Raw genomic sequence first — 22,430 nt, 5'->3', positions numbered from 1 at the left:
GGCAGGTTAAGGTTTAAAATTCAAGTCTTTACAATTAATTTGTAAGGTAAAAAAAAATCCGACACTTGAGTGGATATATCATGCATATTATTCAGTTGTAGATTCGCATACATTTTTGTTTGGGTGACTATTATTCAACAAGTTAATTATCCGACACTTTTTGTTTTAGGTCGTCAAAGATCACGTGTGGTAGACATGCAAAGGCCATTTTGGTGATTTCTTTCTTTCTACTCACATCTCATTTTTCTTTCATAAAACATTAAAAAATTTTATTTGAAAATTTTTAACATTTATTATTTTAAATGTATTTCATAATTATTTTAATTTTATTTAATATAAAATTTTTAACTATTGAATAACATAAATAGGTAAATTAACTGTAAAAGACATTAAATGAATTTTATTTCATTAAAATTAAAATAAATTATCTTTTTTATTAAAAAATTGAAATATTTAAATTAGCATATTTATTAATCAGTTTTTTAAAGGTTGTGTGACAGTTAGGGATGTAAAAATTTTAAACCAAAAGTTAGCTTGGGCAATTTTGAAACTTAAAAAAAAAAATTTGCTGCTTGTTGCTATACTCAAGCTTGCTTAGAGTGCATATTTGTATGTGATATGGAGACAGAAGAACAAGAGATATTTTAACACATCTTTCTTGACTAAAGTGCTATCTTTGGTGCAAATCAAAGAGATTGTGCGAGCTCGTTTAAGAGAAAGACCAATCAATAGAACTAATCTTATTAATACTTCATTTTGTACTTCTTAGGATATTATCGGTTAATTTGTTTGTATAGCTTAAAATTATTGTACAATTTTTTTTTCTTTTGTAACAATTTAACTGCTTTTTTGAATTAATGAATTTCATCATTCACAAAAAAAGAAGAAGAAATATTGTTATGGTAACATATTTTACAAAAGTTCAATGGTTTTGGGAGAAACTATATAATTTTAGAGATGAAATGAGTTGGTTATCAAAATTCAGCTCCCAAGGATGATTAAAGAAAAGAAAGAAAGTGATGGTGGAAAGCAACATCACAGATGGACTAACTAGAGCAAGAGAAGTATTACTACATTTACAACATACATAAGTAGAGTTGGTGTCTGAAACCCCTTTACACGTGCACATCGCTTCGGAAACAGATGTAATATACATCAGTAGCCTGCGCACGTTTGTTATATATTCTCTTTCACTAGCTATTACTATTAGTATTGAAGTTCATTAACCCTCAGTTTTACCCATCAGCCACATACCCAAAACCTAAAACCATGGCGGGAAGGGATAGCTTGCTTACGCAGTCGCAGAAGCATTGCGAGAGGAACCCCCTTGATTGACCAAGAATCGGACCACCACGCAAGTGATATTATCTGCGCTACCTCTCTGGTATGCCTCTTGCATCAGCTGCTTTGCTGCCTGCTCTGGATCCTGTATTGGCTTTATCATTGCCACTGCCTCCTGGTCAAAGGCAAAGCAGAAGTTTATTAGCTACGCTTCATTTCTTCGATTAAAACAAAAAAGGTTAAGGAGAATACCATCCACGATTACAACAATTTTCGTCAATCTACTATCAATTAAGCTTTGACAGAAACACTAATGGATTCTGGGATATGTTAGTAAAGATAAGAGGCTTTAACTGAACAAACCATTTCATACCTCATTTGAAACAACATCCCATAGTCCATCACTTGCAAGTATAAGGAACTCAAGAGAGTTGTCAATCTTTTCCTCCTGCAACCTCCAAAGTTCATATCAGATTACAAAATACTCAAAATCAATAGAAATCCTAGTAAAAGAACATGAAACTTTAATACCCATATAAATTATAGTTCATCTCTCAATTTGGAATCCTATAGAGTTTTCATGTTGGGTTTGTGCATTACGGTTTTCTATCTTAATTATGATGTACGATTACATCTCAGGAACTCGGCATATTTCAACCAAGTCTTCTAAACAGACCTGAATTTCTGGATCAGCAACAACATACTGCTTCAAGTGTCTGTCACCAAATGCACGAGAAACAGCAAGAACACCTCCCACTCTCCAAGTTCCTACAGATATAATTTCAGTTGCAAGCATTTTAACACATCATAGCAAAAGCTTAAACAGAAAAAGGACAGGATGGTAAGACAGGAAAGAGAAATGGAGAGATGTAAGTCCACACCAGCCCACATGACGAATCCTCCTGCGTTCTCAATCCGTTGTCGCTCATCACTTTGATCAGGCTTGTGATCACGAGACACAGCAATAGCTGAAAGAGGGAATGCAATAGATAAGCCATGTATAAAAGATACTCAGCAATCAAATAATAATTTAACCAAGATTTTCAAAAAAAATCAACAAATTTACAAACAAAAAAAAAAAAATGGGCGAGCGAGCAATTACATAAGATTGTTAAGTTATACAGAAACATATGTAAGCCTTGTGAGCTTTCATATTACAAGTAAAACAAAAGGCAACTTCATATGGATTGTCATAGATGGGATCAGAATAGAAAAGAAAAAAAAAAGATGAATCTTACCATTGCCTCCTCTGCAGATAACAGCTCGGGAATCCCCAACATTTGCAACTAGCAAACGGTTGCCAACAAGAATAGCTGTAGAAGCGGTCGATCCAGCATCCCTATTCTGGTTGTTTTCTGATTTTAAAAATTCAGAATCTGTGTGGTTGTATGCGTCAGCTGGAGGTTGGAAACAATTTAAAAGGCAAGTTATGGCCAACCCACTAGGAAAGTCACAACCATGTGATACAGTTATAAGTAAATAACCTATAGCAGATTTGGTGTCAGAAATGAACTTTGGATGTTTGATCAAATTACTGAAAAGGTTTTGCTTCACATATTCAGCAGCTCGTACACCTCCATGACCTGAAGCAACCATGCTTGTAAAGATTGATTTAACCAATTTGTAACAAACCATGCTGGTAGACTTTTTTACGTTACTCAGCAAAGGAGGATATGTTTCTTAAGGATGCAAGGTAAGAGAAACTATTCTATGGCAGAATACAATGGTATAAACTGCCTCAGCATGAAATTCATAGTTTACCACGGGAATGCTCCATCCTGAGCCAATAAAAGCCCTTGAGAAATGGCTTGAAGTACTGCTACAATATCGGAGCAGATAACAAATACCAGAATCTGCATAAAATCCTTTCAGATGACAAATACCAGTAGCATTATAAGTAAGTATAGGTTCTACTCTTATTGTCCAGCAACCTTAATCACTTAAGCATAAGAGAACATTGATACATCATACATGCTCTTTATAACACAGATAATAATCACCACATATGGTACAATGTATTTACTTATCTGAGGCTCGGGTGAAGTATGTCTAAACCATTAGTATGTTACATGTTTGCAGGAGTGAGAGAGAGAAAGATAAATAAGGGTAAGAGAGGATATACCGTCAAATACTCCAAAAAGACCAACTATCTCTCCATCAACACCGTCGATCCTTGTTTCATAAAAATCTTCCATTGAAGACCTCTTCCCCGGGGAGCTTGCATAGCCATAGCTAAACTTTCCATTTTGACTGTAGCCAGAAAATGTGACACTAAAATTTAGATATTGTCCAAATCACTACATCATTTAAGAAAATATGTGAACTCAATAACCATATATTTCTTGTAACCATCGAATTTAAGAAAAACATGTTAAAGTGGCTTTTAATCTAATAGTTTATGTGCTTGATTATCATTTCAAAAGATATTTCTTCAATCTTCACGCATTTCTATTCTTAATTCATTCCAGAAAAAGATTTAACAAAATCTAAGTTTCCATTGCAAGGATTAAATCACATGACTAAACATACAGTAAAATTTCAATGCACAAGATGCAACAAATTTACTTCAAAGCCAGAAGGGACCATAAACTGCCTTTTCGGGATTAAGAAAGACAGATACATGAAACAGAAGCAAACAATGATTCCTTCTAGCCAGAGTAATACCGGCAACACGACAAAGTCTTTAATTCTGACCCATAAAGAATGGAACAAACACAAGTTTACTTCACAATCATGATGAGAAAAGAAATATTATTGCTTTGCATGCATCGTAAATGACAAATTAAAGATACCTCATACCGTTGCTGGTGTCTCCCACACACATCATTAAAAAGGTAAAGATCCACAAAAGTTTAGCCCATGACAAACTCAAAATTTGAGAAAATATGTAAAACTTTCCAAATTTATAGAGGCATGTATGAATTGTAAAATTCATTTGCTTCCATTCCCTCTATTCTTTTCTTGTATGCTTCTTCTCACGCCCTATGTCATTGAGATGCATTGGTAGATTTTAACTTAAAGAGGATCTTCTTCTATATGAAAATTTATTACATAGTAACATTATCCAGAATTGTAGAACATAAAAGGATAAGTTTCAATATTTAATTTCCAATGAAAAGCTTTTTTGACAGGCCAATGAAAAGCTACTAAGTAGTATTATGAACATATATTTTCATAATTCATAAAAAAAAATTATAAAATAGAATTTGGAATAAATGAGTTAAAATTAGAGAAGAAATGCAAACCAGAACAAAAAATAAACATGATGTTGAACCATATGGAATTTAGAAAAATAATAATTTACACAGTAAAAAAGAGCATCAATCAACCAAAATTTTAGATATAAGCAAACAATGATGAAAAGAGAAGAAAAAGCAGCTACCTAAGGCCTCCGCCACTGGCAGGACGATCTTCAGAATGAACCTGGCTTGAAGATTGCAAAACCGAATTCAGATATCCCATATTATCGCTTGAGTTTCTCAGAATTTAGACGTCTTAACCCTTGTATCCAATTCCAAATCAGGAAATAGCAAAAACATGTGTATTTGACAAGTGATATTTTAGCAGATAAAAAGGAAAAAGCCAAATCAGTGTTCAGGTAGGGAGGATCATTTTAAACTTGAGCGTAACTATGAATCATATAGCCTGCAAAGAAATCAAAACATCCAGAGCCAATTTAAACCAATTTGAAATGCATAGATCTTAAGGTCTCAACCTCGTGCACAGTATGTTAAATAAACATAACCAAATAATAAATTAAATTAAAAACTAACTGAAAGCGAACATATCAAAATGGAATAAATGAGAGTTTAGTTTATAATAGTGAGATAGGAGGAGGGAAACAAAAATGATACTTCGATGAAGGATAAGGGCCGTAGAGGGAAATGAAATGGAATACATAATAAGTGTGAAGGGAAAACTGAAAAGCAAAGCAAAGAAAAAGATGGAGACTTAGGCTTCGTTTGGATGGGCGATTGACTGCGGTGCGGTGCGTTTAACTACTTTTTGTCTCACGCTACAGTATCGCTACAGTATCTAATCTCACCGCCACCACTATTTTTACACTAACCGCAGCTAAACGCACCGCCCATCCAAACTCACCCTTACAAAGAGAGATTAGCAGACGGTTTTAGAGAGATGAAACTATTTCTTCCTGTTTCTGTTGTATTTTGGTTTATTGCGAAACCAAGAAAAATAATTGAAAGGGGCGAAGGGTGTTTGGCTGTATTGCAAGAAGACTAAGTCAACCCAAGTGGTGTTATTTTAGGTGGTTGAACGACGTTGAAGCATACAAGTGGTGCACATGCTGAGGAAGGATACATCACGTCCCTTCCTTCTTTTATTTGTTTAGAAATCAATCAATTGAAATCACGTCCAATCTAGCTCGCCCTCTAGAAATGCAAAGGTAGGCCAAGGATACTGCTCTTACTCGTCTTGATATTTATAATAAAATAGAAAAAAAAAAATATGGTCTCTGCGTGTCAAATCTTGCCAACTTATCATCTTATTAATTTCAATTCCCTTTGCCTCAGATAACGGGAATTGTAGCAGTCTGATATAAATGATTAAAGTTGAGACTGTATTATTTATTATCTTTGATACCCATTTCTTTTCTTTACAAATTATTTACATTATCCTATCCTACAAGGAAGATAGCATGAGTTGCCAGGTGGCAATGATATAGCACGCCTAATTTAATTAAAGATAAATCGGAATGGAAGGCCTCCACACTAAAAACACCGACCTACTCTCATATATAATTCATCATTCTCTCCCTATCCCTATTTACTATAATTATTTATGTAATAGGGTGGGATGGAGTGTGAGGTGGTTGGGATTTTGCCACCCTGTGAATTAGGGTAGACATGCAAACCCAGAAAGTGTCTGGAAATTTCTTGCTGAGCCGCATCATCAAGGCCGATATCACGTCTGCAAAAAACCTATGGGTTTGTGGGTTCAATGCTATGCGGATGAACATTAGGGTCCACACCTCTGGGCCCAACTTCACTGCTTCTTTCAGTGACCCAAACCCATTCATAACTCTTCTCATAATCGCATCATCCTGCCAACATTAGAACAAACCGAACACATCAATTTACCCAAATTGCATATAAATTGCTTTTATGTTAATTAAAGCTATACTTAAAAGTGTATGGGATTAATAAAGAAGATATCACAAACCTCTGATTCTGAAGTTTTTCTTGCTTTACTTTCAGCATCTAGTCTACAACCCATAACTTCATCCTGTAGAAATATATCTGCTGCTCTAATTATATCACGCAGGAGGAAAACCCGCACCATTTGACCCTTCTCAGATAGAATAAAAAGCAGGAGATCTTCGGTGGCAGCAACAACAGCATGCATATCGAATGACTTCCATCCCATGGGATGCGAACCTTTTTCTTCAGACTTAGGAGGCTCCTCAGACGATTCAGATGCCTGTTCTGATATTGCTGCTATCTGACACAAGATGAACCCCAGTCATTAAAGGCATGAAGCCAAATCGTGAACTAAAACAGACAACTGTACTTATATGTTACTAGCAGATATAATTTCATTGTAAATATGGACTACTCTGCATTTATAATAACTAAAGAGAAAACGCCTACCAAGCGCTCTAGGCGGTTCCACCTAATGGATCCATTATTACAGATGAGAAGTTCCCTTAAAATTTTTCTCATATCAGGATTTGGATCAGCCAAGAGCTTCCCAATCACAAAAGGGTATGCACTTTCAACAACTTTGAAATCAGGATCAAGAACTTTAGCTGTCCCTTCTAGTGAACCAAGAGCTCTTACCACTAAAGCATAGTCCGGGGGAAGAGAGAAGTTAAAATCATACATGACATCATATAACTGGTTCATTATACTCTGTGATCCAAAGCAACAGAAAGAAATTACAGGCGTCAAGCTTTTACTTATGAAAATAGTAAAACAGAAACTATAATATGGATGAGACAAGTGACCAGCACAGAATAAAATGTCTTATAGGAGCCGTCATGCAAACTTTGGAGATATAAATAGATATGTAGATCTTAACGAGATTAATAAATAAATCTCACGCTGTAACCCAATTGTTTGAATGCAGAAATGCTATTTTGGCCTCATCTTAAGGCGGTGCAAATGGATACTTGCTATAATTATGCAACACAACAAAGTAATATGTTCCAGCAGTTGCTTACAATCTTTGATGCAAATATTTCCCCACAACTGTCAAGTTTCATCATTTTACTTAAGAAAGAAATCGAGAACCATTTTATTTATTAAAATAATAACAACAACAGACAAACTTGTAGAACTACAAAATCTACAACAGAGTGGCATTTTTAAGTGCTTATTATACCTATTTGCCAGGAAACAGATCTGAATAACAAGGTAAGAAGACTACAAGCAAAAACCTGGAAGTCTTGAGATTGTTGTGTACCCTTCCCAAAAGACGTCTGCAATGCATCAGCCACAGATTGTATATCAACTCCTTCAGGAATAAATCCCAAAGAAAGAAAGTCATTTGCCAATCCCAGAGAGTCACGATTAACAAAGTGCACAAGCTGAGAGAAGCAAGAACTTATCAACACAAATACAAGCTCATGGAAATAACCATCAAATCTCAGCATCAACATTCACAAAACACAAGATCAAGATGCGGAAAATAACAAACATGTTAAAAGTAGCAAAGATGTAAAGGGAGGATTACAAAATAATAAAAGATGCTAAAGAATAAAAGATGAAAAGGAAGATTTTGACATGTGCATGGAATAGTAACCAGGTAAAGACCACTTAGAGCCTAGGTTAATAACTACTGCTTTACTCATTCCATTAATTTTTTCAACATCGACATCAATAAAAATACTACTATAAACTTTCACAAGCAAACACTAGTTGAGTCGTCTTTAATAAAAGAAAAAAAACTGTTTTCTGCTCAAGAGTTAGAGGAAAAAGATAAAATTTCAGTTTTGAAATATTATTTAGCTTCATGCAAGCCTATGTCCTAGTTGCTGTAGGAGACCAGTCATGACTACAATGATATTTAAAGTAGCAACCTGGTATAATTATCAATAGAACGGCTCTTACCACTTGAATAAGTCCTACACGATAATGGCGAGGGATATCTCCCATCATCCCAAAGTCTAAATATGCAAGGAAGCCACTGTTAGTAGCAAACAGGTTTCCTGGATGTGGATCAGCATGGAAAAACCCAACGTCAAGCAATTGTCTCAAAGAGCAGTATACTCCCTAACAACACATGAAAAGGCGGGTAAAGTCAGACTAAACACAGTTAGACCATACATACGGAGCAAAACTAATGAGTATTGAACGGACAAAAGCTCAAATAAAACAATAGATTAAACCTGGTCAATCAGTTCCCTTTGGTTCAGACATGCCTTCTTCAGGGCAGTTTCATCTGTAAGCTTAATTCCATCTAACCATTCCATTGTAAGCACAGCTTTTCGAGTGAGATCCCAGTATATTTTTGGCACTTTTATTCCGCTTGCATTTTTGGTTTTGTTGGTAATCCCATCTTTAGAGTTTTGATTACAAGTTTGGCCATGAACTGCACTCATAAGGACGTTGTATGGACATAAATAACCACTGATAAATCATTAGGACAAAGTGCAGCAAAAGGTTATACTAACAGGAGTTAAAACTTCCAACATCTACCTTAAAACTTTTTGTTCCTTTAAAGTGAATTTGTGAAGTTGAACTCCACAGAATACTATAAAAGTTTAAAACAACCATACAAGCAAATGACACACAAAAGATGATGTCAGGTCATGTCCAGGTTACAAGTTAACCCCTTTAATTTTTCTACTTTCAGAGAAGCCTAAACAATAGAATAAATCCCATATCAATTGATCACCTTAAAATTACTTAACATGAACTTTAGGGTCCACACGCAATTATATATACTTACTAGGGCAGTCACTATAAAGAGAGGCAAAGCGTTCGGCATTTCTTGCCTCCAAGATGTAATCGATTTCATCGAACATGTGTCTTACCTGTTCATTTAAAAGAGACCTGAAGATGTCCATAAGAATGTACAATCTCATTAATGAAAAGATGATAGTACAAATGCAGGTACTTTGCAAAAACAATATGAAAATTAACAATGCAAGTTGCATTGTATACACAAAATAGCAAGAGTCATAAAATCCAGATGCCAAGCGCATCTATTGCAAAGATCAAAACCTGATATATTATTTACAAATGCATAAATAATAACTGATGATATAAATGTACACATTATTGGAATATCTGCACACCCAAAACAAGGAGGACTCACCATTTCATTTACAGCAACTAACAAATCTTTGCGGGCTTTTGCAAATCGCTTTAATTGGCCCCCAATCATGTGGAATAACAATGCGTCAAGGGTCAACAAGAGTGAAATACCAGGCCTCTGTACTTTAACAGCTACAAGTTCTCCAGAATGAAGGTGAGCTGCAAGACTTAAAGCAATGGAGCAAGTATTCAGTTTTACAATTCTCAAAAAAGTAGTCAGAAGGGTGCTATTAGAAAGATGGAATGTTTTCAACGTAAGAAAATGATAGATAGAATGGGAAACAAAGAACAGATATATTGTTTTCTGTTTCACAGACATGGTTGTCTGACCTTTATACACCTGTCCTATAGATGCAGCTGCAATAGGTTCCGGGCTTATATCAGCAAATATTTCTGAAACTGGAATACCGAGTTCATTTTCAATAGATTTTATTGCGACATGGGTTGGAAATGGGGGAATTTGGTCCTGGCATTAACATAAGAGCTTCAAATCAGAAAAAAAAAAAAAAGAAGAAGAAGAAGATCCACCAAGGAACAAAGATCACTGCTAAAGTCAATCAGTAACAAATCTTGATATGAGCCATAATTATAGGTGCAACCATGCAGAAACGGTTTTGTACCTGTAACTTAGCAAGTTCTTGGCAATAAACAGGTGGCAATATATCTGGTCTAGTGCTCAGAGCCTGCCCAAGCTATATACCCAAATAAAATTAGGCCAAAATTGTAAGTTCAACCCAGGAGGATTAAGATAAATAAAATAGGTAAGATTTCTGCTCCCAGAATTTAAAAAAGAAAAGAAAAGAAAGTTTATTTGGATACAAAAGCAAACAATAAAACAAATATGAGCAAAGCATATCTACAGTCTAACCTAACGTCTATAAGCAACCATCGAATCTTCAAACTCCTTACAAAAATTGACATCAATATTCAGAGTTCAGATCCATAGTAGAAAATTTCATGCAATTGGATTCAATGACACAAAAAAAGCATGATTGAACAGTTAAGTTTACTAAATTTTGTAAACTATGGTAAAGAGAAACTAGAATAAACAAAACCCAATAAGCAACTTAATAAAAAAAGTTACGGAAAATGATAAAGCAAAGATAAAGTAGCTCGCCTTAACGTAGAAAGGACCCAAGCGAATTAGAGTCTCCCGAAACTGAAATAGTGTAAAAATTGCAGTAAGTTAGTAGTGACCAAAACAAGAAGGCTTATTCATAGAAAGATGTGACAGTTTTAACAAATTCCAGGCTCAAATAACACAAAATTGCAACATTTAAAACATGTAAACTTTTAGTATAAAGTTAGCCAGACCATGCTCCATATAGGGTGCATTTGTTTGCATCCAAGAATAATAGAAACAATTCAAATTGTTCATCAAAACATGGTTAAACTTAAGAATATAATAATTATTATAATACCTTGGAAGCACGCTCTTTAATGTCTCGAAAAAAAAATCGCCAAATGGTCAACTTCAATACATGAAATGAAATGATTGCTGCTCTGTAGAATGCCAAAAATGGACCAAATCGGTAGACAACAGACACTCTTTTGGAGCTGTGTGTTCCAACAATATGCCCGAATTCACTTTCCAGTGATTCTTTCCTCAACTTTGCATACTCGGCAGAAGGCCTCTCCCCATGCACACTGACAAAACCCTTAGAAAACCTGTACAAAAAAGCTTTACAGCATAAACAGATTAGAAGCACCACATTCACAGTACCGATTTATTTATTCATTAGCACTTACTGAGTGCAATTCCGAGCATCAAAAGTAAGTGGTAAATATCCATGCACTTACACATTTCGTTGCAACAAGTATGATGGACGCCAAGTATCCGGTGTCCTTCCGATTCCAATTTCCATCTGAACTTCCAGAGAAACAGAACGACGTAACATGGTTCCAACAGGTCTATCATGGTGTACTGCTGCAAGAGGTGAAGTTTAACCAACATAAACGTAAGAATTACATTTGCATCCCACAAAGGTCACAAAGACAAACTGCAAGAACATTACTAAATACACGCAGTCAAAAGTCGTCCTTAGAAACAAAAATGATCCAATCAAATATTAGATTGGTGGGAAGTTCCAGAAATGCCCAACTTTCACAATCCTAAAACTCACCGGTTAAAATTACTTTTCCCCCATAAACAAAAATACTATAACAACACTAACATCAAATGAATTTAAGCTCGGAGCAGATTGCAAATCAAATTATTATTTATATCAATATTGACCAAATAATGAGCGGATAAAATAAATGGTACCGCTTACCGGTGGAGAGACGGCGTTGACGGTTGAGAGTGGCGAAGGCATTCCTCATCGGGCAAATCATAGAAAGAAGTACGAAAAAGATCAGGCACCCATAGTAAGCTCTAACTAGTGATCACAGTTCGTTTGTGAAAATGACTAATAAGTCACCGAAAGAAACGTGTGGTCCGAGCCGGCTTGCGAAACGGTTTTTTGCTTCCTGCTGCGGGAAACATTGGCACGTAATTTGTCTTCCTCTCTCATCTCAAGTCTTACCAGTCGACACTGGATTCTCCGGTCTCTACATATAATGGATCAGTTTTGAAGAAACATCGGCCCAACTCCCATTTTAATGGATTTAGATTCTGCTGGATAGGGCTGAGGCAGTGATTGATGGTCCACGTGATACAGTTATAGTACTTTTTATTTTATATTTAGAAATTTTTATAAGGATTTGTTAATATAATAATCATAAAAAATAAAATTTTAAATAAAATAAAATATATATTTTTATGGAAAAAATGAATGGCAAGATGAGTGTAATTAAATTATGAAATTATATTTAATATAATAATAATATATAATTTGAATAACACATTGTTAATTTAAGAATTATTATTTAATGCATAAACTATTAAAAAGTATATTTAATATAATATTTTTCATTCAACTTTTAGCCTTTTCTTACATTAAAAAAAAAGAAAGAAATTTTTAGCCTTTTCGGAGTAATTTTCAGTTTAGAAATAGTAAAAATAAAAATATCGCAACCACTTAAAATGAAAATCCCAAAGCTTTAATCGGGCCCGATTAATTGAAGAAATCTAGTGGCCCACCCACCCACCCCGTCAGCTCAGTGTGTAAAAATTTGAAAACCCAGGCTCTAGGGCTTATCAGGAAGATCGTGCCTCCAAATTTTCCGGTCTCAGCAAGTGAAATGGCCAAGGAAATGGAACCTTTGCAACCTTGGTTTCTGGATTTGGTACCAATGTTGGTTGTTATCATTATAGCTGCTCATGTCTTCGCTTTGGTAATCCCTCGCCCTTCATTCTTCACATGTCACCGTTTTTTTTTTTCTTAAATTTCTTATCGGTATCGTATTGTTTGCACTGTAGATATTTGATTTATTGTTTTACTTGTTTTGTAGGTTTACTGGATTTTCAGACTAGCTACTGACAATCAACCCGAAAGAAGAAAGACGCACTAAAAATCTTCACTTTATGACATTAGGTTTGTGAAACTGCTTTTCCTTTGATGTTAAGTAAATTACTAAATTATGATTGATGGGAAATTTGCTGCTACATCGTCAGCATTCATCGTATCTGGAAAAGAAAACCCCCTGTTCCCAAATCTGGAGAAACTGTGATTAGATCAAAGTAGATTGCTATTAAACTTTTCATATAAATCTAACTGCCTTTTTGTTTCCACAGAGTCTTGATAAATTCATACATATAACTTACATTTGCTCATTTTAGTTTATTAAATGTTTTAAATCCCTCCCACCCTCACCTTTATTCATTTCTAGTGTATGTTCTTGTTGTGAAACGAGAAGTGCTAGCGACATTCTATCTGATATGTATATACTCCCTTGGTCCAGTGCTAGGAGGGTTGTATTGTGGTGCTTTATATGATATTTGTGATGTCATATTTGCCTGAAATGCCTATGATAATTTTATACTGACTTTAATGATTGACTGTCATTTAAACCTCTGTTTTTTTATTTACAAGAACACAGGGAGTTGTGGGACAGGGAAAGAAGTTGCGAATTCTTATAAACTGCTCTCGGTGGGTTATATCTACCGTATATACATGGCACTTGCATTTGAAGAGGGTAAGAAGATATAAGGAATGAAGCTTTCATCATCTTAATTGGGTCCATTCCATGGATACAATCATCATATAAATCTGTGTTCATTGTCAGGTTACAGTTTGTGAACCTGTCATGTAACCGCTGCTTTACTCAACATTATATTTGTTGCTTATTCCATATTTGTGCATTGTTGTTCCAGATGTTTTTAGAATTTGCCTTTGCGCTTTTACCCTCTTCAGTCGGATAGATTTCCTGCCTTTCTTGCTTTACTGTTTTGGAATACTATCTTTTTAACATCTTTTTTGTTTCCTTATTTTGATAATATGTAGATGCACATACATTATCTGCCAATCTAACATTACCTCATTTAAAAAATTATTTATATTTTTAATGAGATTATGTCAGATAATAAACATCGTTCGAGAGAAGGCCTCGCCAAATATCCATCTCGCCAAGGCCAACTATCTTATCTAGGGCAAACTTTCAGGCTTAACGAAATGACACGTGGCTCAATAGATGTACATTTGCATACATCTATCATAGAGTATGTCTATATGCAACTCCCACTCACCAGGGGGCAAATACGAACCCAACTAAACTTTGACATGATGATTAATGTGGACCTTCTCCCTCTATTCTCTCTCCTTTCACCCAATTTACGATTAACTCTCTTTCATCCATATTATAATAACAAGAATAATATAATACTAACCGTGAATGCATATCATTTCCTTATTCGTATCAAAATCAGCAAGCCAACAAAAAAGAAGTAAATAAAAATCTGTCCTAGAGATGATGGTAGAGTTACAGATATCTCAAGTTAAAAAAAATTAAAAATTAAAAATCCACCTTGCTGATATAAGTTGTGGGTCCATGATACCACGTGTGGTTCTCAAAGAATAGCCTGGTGATGTTTTCGTTTGAAAGAACAGCCCGTGATATGTGTTGCCTAGAGTTCCCATGGATTGGGCCAAGAAAAAATATAGGCTAAATTTTTAAGCCTGGTTCAACTTGAGAAATAAACCTACAATTTTGTATAAGTTTAGTCCGAATAAAATGTTAAAACTTAAATTCAGTCCGTTTGTATTAAAAAAATAGTCTTTTATATAAAAATAAATTTAAAAAATATAATACATCAAATATATTAAAAATATTAAAATAAATGTTTATATATATACTTAAATAATATTAAGATAAGTGTAACTTAGAAAGTAAATACTTCAAAATAATGTCAAAATTAATAATAAAATAAGAGTTATACAATATCTAAACAATAACAACAAAATAGTAGCAATAAAATAGCGAAACGATAGCAAAATAATAAAAAATAGTGACAAAACCGTAAAAAAATGTAATAGTTTTTTTAAAAAAATTCAAGCCAGGCCGGGCCAAGCCCGAGTAAAAATATTTACCTGAGGCTTAACACGTTTAGAAAATAGATTTTATTTTTTTTATCTAAACCTATTTTTTAAACTTAAATTTTTGTCCAAACTCACTTACTTTTCGAGCGTGTACAACTCTAATGTTGCCTGCAATTTTATTACTTCTTCAGCTAATTTCATTAGTGTCATTGTCCTTTATGCCCTTTTTTCCTATTTTTATTACTAGAAATAATGTCACCAATGAATATTTTTAAATTCTGATTTTTAAGGTTTAATCACTGTTTTTTATATTATTTAATGTAACTAAATATTAACGTATGATAAAAAAAATTAAAATGGTAATGACCAATTATTTTAATTTTAGGAATAAAAATAGTACTTTTTGAAAACAAAAAAAAAATTCTCGTATTTGTGGATCGTATCGGGTTAAGGTGCACAATGACGAGAGTTAGTAGTGCATTAAACCTATTCGATTACAGTATAAATAAGAAACCAAACCCAATTAGAATTGAAGGATTATAAATTTGCATATCGGATCAGGGATCTGATAGGTTACAGCCATCGGTGCCCTTCCCCGTGGTAAATAAAGTGGCTGTGCCGTAGTTTCGGGGGGAAATCCAGGGGCACTTTCTTCCAAACCTGTTGATCACGACAGCCACTCCCCTCACTCTACAGATCGCCACCCTTCAATCTCTGCCTCATTCAAAGGTCAGGTGAAAGAACGACGAGAAGAAAATATCATGTGCCAGACTGAGCAAGAAGACCGGGGATCCGCCAAGGAATTCGCCGATAAATACTCTATAACCTGTTCAACGGCTGACGCTACATCGATTCCCGATTGGATGGCTGATTCAATCAATGGTGGAGCCTTGCAACAAGTCGACCTTAATAACGGAACCAACGGTTGGTCTTCTCCCCCTGGTGATCTCTTCTATCTCCGTTCTCAAAGCTACCTGACCAAACGTCAAAAATGCCCCGCCGGCGATTATTTACTCTCTCCCATTGGTATGGACTGGCTCAAGTCCGATTCCAAGCTCGATAACGTACTCGCCCGTCCTGATAATCGTGTTTCTAACGCCCTCCGAAAAGCTCAATCCGATGGCCAATCTATGAAAAGCTTTATTTTCGCCGTCAATATCCAGGTCCCCGGTAAAGATCTGTATAGTGCTGTTTTTTATTTTGCCACAGAGGATCCTATCCCTCCCGGTTCGTTACTTTACCGGTTCGTCAATGGAGATGATGCCTTCCGGAACCAACGGTTGAAGATGGTTAACCGGATTGTTGAAGGACCGTGGATCGTCAAAAAAGCGGTGGGCAACTATGCGGCGTGCTTGATAGGTAAAGCTTTGACGTGTAATTATCATAGAGGAGATAATTACTTGGAGATTGACGTTGACGTTGCTAGCTCGGCGGTTGCCAACGCGATTCTACACCTCGCATTGGGATGCGCGACGAGCGTAGTAATCGATATGGGATTTGTTGTGGAAGGACAGACCGAGGATGAGTTGCCGGAAAAATTAATCGGTGCGGTTAGAGTTAGTAAGATGGAGATGTCGTCTGCGACCGTAGTTGATGCACTTACGCCATCGGTTCAAACAGCGGCTGGGCGTGGAATAGGAGTTTGTAAGGTAAATGACCATAAATCTGATGATGGCGAAAGCGATGATAATGACAAATGATGGGGCGGAGGTTAACGCACTTACGCCATCGATTCAGAGAGAGACGGGCCGTAGAACTGGACTTTCAAAGGTTAAACACCATAAAAGCCAGCGGTGGCGATGCTAATGACAAATGATGCGACGGGGGTTAATCTCAAAACCATTTTTTATCTTTTAATTTTAATTCGTTCTTTTCTTTTTCCACGTTACGATAATTCGGGTCCCTTTTTGGAGGAGTTTTGTAGATAATAAGATCAATAGCAAATGGGTTCCCATTTTTTGTAATGAGAAAAGAATGCCATTTTTTAAACTGCAAATGCATGGATGGACTTAAATGTTTAACACATTTGTTTCTTGTTCTTAATATTTGCATCTCTTCACCAAAAAACTAATTGCATTGTTATTGTATTGTCTGTTTGCATTCTTTGAGGAAGAAGATGATAGATTCCTCTATATATCCACTTATGCGCTATCTTCATCCCCGGCTCTCTTCACATGAACATTAAGTTGCATCTTCAATGAAATTCCCAATCTTTTATTTAGTCTTATACCTCTGCAACTTCAATCAGATCTCGCTACTATGCTTCATACTAGGTGATCCTTCGTTGAGTAGTGTGTGGTCGTTCAAGGCATGGGCCTAAAGGCCTTAGGTTCGTTTTTTGGGCCTGACCGGTTGCCTGCTCATTCTGAGTCATTAGGTTTTCTTTAGCACTATGATAAGTTCGACTCTTAAGTCTTAACCACGATCCTAATAATCTTCACCTACATAAAACAGTACTAGACATTCTAATCATATTTTTATTTGAATTCAAAAATCCGATTTAATTAAGTTGAAGTTAATTTAATTTAATAATAAAAATTAATAATTCAAATCGTTTATAATTTGAAATAATTATCATTTGAGCTTCAAATCCGAATGTTTCAAACTCAAAACGATTTGAACCAAAAGTGATAAAGATTGAATGATTCAAAGCCATAATAATTCGATTAGAAAAATTCAAACCGTAAGCCTAATTGTCTCCAACCATTAATTACTCGAACAAAATAATTAAAATTATTTTAAAATTTAAATTGACTGATTCAAATTGATTTGATCCAAAATTAACTTGTATGTTACTTTATATATTTCATGAAATATATTTTACTTAATGAGTGATCAACATTTTTATTTATTGAAGAGAATAAAAAAGACCTTTTATCTTAGTTTTTTTTCCCTTTTTGTGTATTCATTGCATAAAATACAGTGTGTCACGAATTAAGCATAACTTCAAATTTCAAATGAACAAAATGTACTTTCTATATCGTTATTTATTTTCCTTTAACAAATGAACAATCGGGTCTTCCTCGTATTTTTTAAATCCATCATTAGGTCTTGACGTCCAAGTTACTCAACTTAATATTTAAATATATTATAAATCCCCCTTCTTTGGCCATCAGAGTGTGAATTTGCTAGGAAAGATTAAATCCGAAGATGATAGGGGAAGGTGTGGTCCATAAACGAGAGAATGTCTAGTGTTGAACTAGACGTGGTTCAAGGGGCAAAATAATAAAGACAGAGAGATTAACGTACAAAATTGATTAATTTTTATGGCACAAAGATAAGAGGAGACTTGTGCTTCTTCTCACACCAAAACTGGGGTTTTAGGGTCCCTAGGACTTCGACATGTTCATTGACCAAATAGACCATTCAATTTGACGGTGTCCTGAAAATTAAGATTTCTTTTCATCTCTCATTTGGTATATACTTGTTCAAATTAAAATTAATATACATAAGTAAGTGGGAGTGCAATTTGGTTTTCTCTTTTAATAAGCCATTTGGTTATGGACACGCCCCTCCATCCCACTGTTCAGGTAAGTACCTTACTCCCGCTTTGAGGATTAAGATTATGTGTTGACATCACATTATATAATAATTTCCATTTTTCAGGTCCTACAAAAGGGTTGCGGGTAATTAACTTAATCGATCAAATTGATCTAATTTAATTAATCGGTCGGTTAAACGATTTAATTTGGTCAGAGATCGGTTAACGAATTTTTGGAAGTTTGATTATCGGTTAATTTGGTTTGAAATAAGGTAATTAACCGAACTTAATTATGTAATATTTTTAATTATGTAATGTTTCAAGACTTAAAATTTCAGTTAATTCCATTAACTTTCAAGACAAATGAACATTATTAATGTATTTTTTTATATGTTTTATACTTGTTTTAACCAAAAAAATAAAACATATAAATTTTGGTTAATTTGATTAACCGACTGAATTAATCGAAATGTTTCAGTTTGGTTAATTTTTTGAAAAAATTTCGGTTTAGTTAACGGTTAAAGGATTATACAATTCAATTAATTCGGTTAATACTAGTTCGATTCAGTTAATTGTTTGAACATCCCTACTAGACTCTCGTCCAAGATGAACACAGGGTTAAGGCTAGGTCACGCTATATGCATATATCATGGATTGCGAATCAAAACTCATGACAAATGCGCACAAAATGTTTTATGAAGGTCAATTGATTAAATGAGACTCATTTAATTAACTTGAATTGGCCTGATTCATGAAACATTTAAAGAAGACCATTTACTTGAAGCATTGGTGGTCCAGTGAAACACTCAAATTAAACTGGAGTTATCACGGTGAATATTGTGAATCATAAGGGATAAAGATTGTATAGAGTTTTTTAGGACTCTAATATTGTAAATAAACACTAATACCAAAAATTCAATTTGTACCGTTGCATTTGGGGAGCTCAACTAAATGCATCATTTGTAACAATACACTTTGTATGCATTGCTTTCTTGTGGCTTTCAGTTCTTTTGCTGTTTTCACTTTTGAGTTTACTTCTGTTTTATTTCAGTGCCTTAAAAAATTTCCTTGATTTTCGATGCCTTAAAAGGTTTTTACAGCCTGTGTGATAGCATTTTGATTTTTATCATTGTTTATAATCAACAATCCTTGAATTTGTTATGGTTTTCTATTTATCTTTTATTTTTACACCTATTAAATTCGCAGTCAGATTGATCGTACCAAAAACTGTTGGTCTGATTAGTTTTATTATCAATTCGGTTTTGAAAACATTACTTGATAGAATATATGTGATAGGATTAAATATGGTGTTTTTTTCTCTCGAAATTATTGAATTTGTTAGGATGATTATATTCTTACTTGAATCCAAAAAAAAGATTTAATTTATTCAAATTCAAAATTAACTTAACTCAATTTAATTATGAAAAAAGTCAACAAATTTAGTTTTTATATCCAAAACAATTTAAAGTCAAAATGAACTAAAATTATAATTACTTGAACATCAAATCTAAATATTTCAAATTTGAAATGATCTGAACTTAAAATGTAACACCCCATATTCGATCCGGTCACCGACTCAAGGCATCAGGATGTTACATTCGTTGCCGAAGCAACTACTGAAAATTTCAGATCAATGTATCATATTATTTAATTAATATAGATCATTAACTCATTTCAATAATACTTGAATTAACGATTTAGTCCATTCTTTAATACATCATGTCATGCTTCTTGATTTAAATCTCTTTTGATATATTACAACTTTTGTTTTCTTTCATCTTATACCTTATTTCGGTAAGATTTTATCTCATATCATTTACGACCAAGCCAGTTTTGAGAATGTTACATAAAATAATTTAAACTCAAAAGTATTCAAATTTGAAACTGATTTTAAAATGAAATAGCTCAGAATGATTCCAAACTACAATGGCCCAGTTTGAAATACTCAAACTTTAGACCCAAATGTCTCAAATTGATAATGATCTTAATTTAAATTTTAAAATATATTTTACTTAAACGGGAGATGAACATTATTATATCTTTAAAATTTATTTTCTCTTATCTTATTTGCTTCCTTCTCTATATTTATTGTATAAAATACATAATTTATCATCAATGTGAATTTAAAATTCTATTTTATTAAAAAAATTTGTATAACTTCATTTTTAAATGAACAAAATATGCTTTCTTTTTCTTTAAATCAGTACTTAATAGTGTTTGGGTTAATCAATTGAAGCGCAATTTGTTATGTAAGGTACGGTGAATAAACGAGAGAATGTTGAAATAGACGTGAATCGAGAGACAAAATTGATTTGGAATTATTATATCTATTATTGTCCATATCTATAATTTATAATATATAAAAAAAATTAAATCAACTAAATCATTTTCTTTATCATATTATTAAATATAATATATATTTGTAATGTTTTTTTATAACAAATTATTGAATTTGTATAATACATCGAAAATTACTACAGTAAGAAAGTAAGATAGTATTCTTGATATAGTAAAATAAGGAAATAAAGTAACAATAAGGGAAATTTTGAGTTATGTCAATATTGGGAAGTATATGATGACATATTAATGCAATAAAGGATTAAATCGCAAAAGTGAGAAAAGTTTTGTTGCCCAAGAGTAAATACTCAAAATTTGAGGGGTTAAAGTGTAAATATGAAAATTTTGAATGACCAATAGTGAAAATATTTTAAGGGTGGAATGATCTAGAAACTAAGGAAAATGGATGAATTAGGACCAAATTGAATAGGTGAAGAACTGTGAGGGACTAATTCACAATTTTACCAAATTAAGTAATGGCTCAAGGATGGAATTGTAAAAGATCATAAAGGGAAAAATGGTCAATTAGAAAGAGAGAGAACTCTAGAAGGTAATGATGATGTTGGTGATATTTTTAATTAATTAATTAGATAAATGTTATTTAATTAATATTTTATTAAGATTTTTAGTATTATTTTATTATTAAATGATTAATATAAAAGGGAGGAAAGATGAAGATAATTTTTCATCTTTTCATGCCTCCAACGCGAGAAGAAAAAGAAAGAAAGAAAAAAAATTTCTTTACAATTTGGTCCTTTCACCAAAAATTCACCATTTTCACTTAGAAATCAAAAAAATTTCCATAGCCACCAAGAGAGAAAATTAATAAGGAGACTACGGGGAGCTAGAATATCAAGTTAGATATAAGAAATAGAAGTTTGAGGAGAGATAAAATCAAGTTAAATATTGAAATCAATAGGACAAGGTAAGAACATCAAGATTTCAATATATTTATGAGTTTGATATTATTGAAAAAGTATGAAATTGATGTTAAAGTAGAGTTTATTTATATAAGGTTCTATGTTCTTGATATGTTAGTGAAGGGAAATATTGTAGAGATAGGAAAGGAGGGTGTTATAAATTTGGTTAACAACATTTTACACTAAAACAGTTTTGGACAGCAGCAGTAGTCTGATTTTGAAAATTCACCAAAAATCGTATAAATTGAGTTAGAGGTTGAATAAGATATGAAATTAAATCTTATTGAGTCTAGTTTTACATAGAAGAAACGGTGTAAGTAAGAGAATTTCATATTATGAGATATTTGAATTTTTATGAGACAGGGTCAGAGTGATTTTGGAATCCCCTGTTCTGACTTTATAAAATAATTAAAAATTATATAAAAATTATTATGGGTTATAATTTATATTTTTAAAATTATTAATGAGTATATTTTCAATATAAATAAACGGGAACATCATCTGAAACTCGTATGATGAGATAATTAATTTTTAGTGAAGAAGGGTCAAAACTGTCAGACAGTAGAATAGGGATTACTTTAAATAATAAACTGTACTTATTGGTTAAACCATAAATTCTAAAAATTTTATGGTAGGAAGATATGTGAGTCTAGTTTAAGAGAAATTTAGCGGATCTTAATTCAGAGTTCCGTAGCTCAAGATATAAATAATTTAT

At 33.5% G+C, this 22,430-nt stretch overlaps 3 protein-coding genes across 10 annotated transcripts; 1 reads left to right on the top strand and 2 right to left on the bottom strand.

Moving 5' to 3' along the window:
- Window positions 1–971: 971 nt before the first annotated feature.
- LOC107906797 (probable protein phosphatase 2C 59) lies at window positions 972–5,754 on the bottom strand. The gene is made up of 8 exons (XM_016833913.2): window positions 4,664–5,754; window positions 3,404–3,531; window positions 2,766–2,864; window positions 2,520–2,678; window positions 2,163–2,249; window positions 1,958–2,049; window positions 1,655–1,729; window positions 972–1,456 (listed from the first exon to the last, which is right to left on the bottom strand). The coding sequence occupies exons 1-8, from the start codon at window positions 4,741–4,743 to the stop codon at window positions 1,292–1,294; spliced, it is 885 nt and encodes a 294-aa protein (XP_016689402.2). The 5' UTR covers window positions 4,744–5,754; the 3' UTR covers window positions 972–1,291.
- Window positions 5,755–5,769: 15 nt separating this feature from the next.
- On the bottom strand, window positions 5,770–12,100 carry LOC107906796 (uncharacterized protein slr1919). 8 transcript variants are annotated; one of them, XM_016833909.2, is made up of 14 exons: window positions 11,834–12,100; window positions 11,361–11,487; window positions 10,982–11,228; window positions 10,678–10,719; window positions 10,181–10,252; window positions 9,891–10,026; window positions 9,562–9,719; window positions 9,193–9,277; window positions 8,630–8,832; window positions 8,352–8,513; window positions 7,679–7,828; window positions 6,891–7,151; window positions 6,463–6,741; window positions 5,770–6,343 (listed from the first exon to the last, which is right to left on the bottom strand). In XM_016833909.2, exons 1-14 carry the CDS (start codon window positions 11,892–11,894, stop codon window positions 6,080–6,082), a joined length of 2,247 nt encoding a protein of 748 aa, XP_016689398.2. In that variant the 5' UTR covers window positions 11,895–12,100; the 3' UTR covers window positions 5,770–6,079. The 8 variants fall into 8 exon arrangements, with proteins under 8 accessions (XP_016689398.2, XP_016689396.2, XP_040949186.1 ...); XM_016833907.2 differs by having other exon boundaries at window positions 10,982–11,241; window positions 11,834–12,099; XM_041093252.1 differs by having other exon boundaries at window positions 7,705–7,755; window positions 11,834–12,093.
- Window positions 12,101–15,507: 3,407 nt separating this feature from the next.
- Window positions 15,508–16,973, top strand: LOC107906798 (protein ENHANCED DISEASE RESISTANCE 2-like). Its single transcript, XM_016833914.2, has one exon. It carries the CDS (start codon window positions 15,739–15,741, stop codon window positions 16,675–16,677), a length of 939 nt encoding a protein of 312 aa, XP_016689403.1. The 5' UTR covers window positions 15,508–15,738; the 3' UTR covers window positions 16,678–16,973.
- Window positions 16,974–22,430: the final 5,457 nt, after the last annotated feature.

Source organism: Gossypium hirsutum, chromosome D05, assembly GCF_007990345.1.
Source record: "Gossypium hirsutum isolate 1008001.06 chromosome D05, Gossypium_hirsutum_v2.1, whole genome shotgun sequence".
Taxonomy (NCBI): Eukaryota; Viridiplantae; Streptophyta; class Magnoliopsida; order Malvales; family Malvaceae; genus Gossypium; species Gossypium hirsutum.
Note: the sequence above shows the minus strand (reverse complement) of the source record. Positions and strands in the feature narration are given on the sequence as shown.

Excerpts from the sequence above, each read along its gene's own strand:
- LOC107906797 (XM_016833913.2), bottom strand. The coding sequence starts at position 4,743 with ATGGGATATCTGAATTCGGTTTTGCAATCTTCAAGCCAGGTTCATTCT. Across the intron at positions 2,865-3,403 it reads TCTTTTTGGAGTATTTGACG|GTCATGGAGGTGTACGAGCT; the intron begins GTATATCCTCTC and ends TGGTTGCTTCAG. Across the intron at positions 1,457-1,654 it reads GGGATGTTGTTTCAAATGAG|GAGGCAGTGGCAATGATAAA; the intron begins GTATGAAATGGT and ends GCCTTTGACCAG.
- LOC107906796 (XM_016833909.2), bottom strand. The coding sequence starts at position 11,894 with ATGATTTGCCCGATGAGGAATGCCTTCGCCACTCTCAACCGTCAACGC. Across the intron at positions 11,229-11,360 it reads TACTTGTTGCAACGAAATGT|GTTTTCTAAGGGTTTTGTCA; the intron begins GTAAGTGCATGG and ends TTTTTTGTACAG. Across the intron at positions 8,514-8,629 it reads AAAGGGAACTGATTGACCAG|GGAGTATACTGCTCTTTGAG; the intron begins GTTTAATCTATT and ends ATGTGTTGTTAG.
- LOC107906798 (XM_016833914.2), top strand. The coding sequence starts at position 15,739 with ATGTGCCAGACTGAGCAAGAAGACCGGGGATCCGCCAAGGAATTCGCC.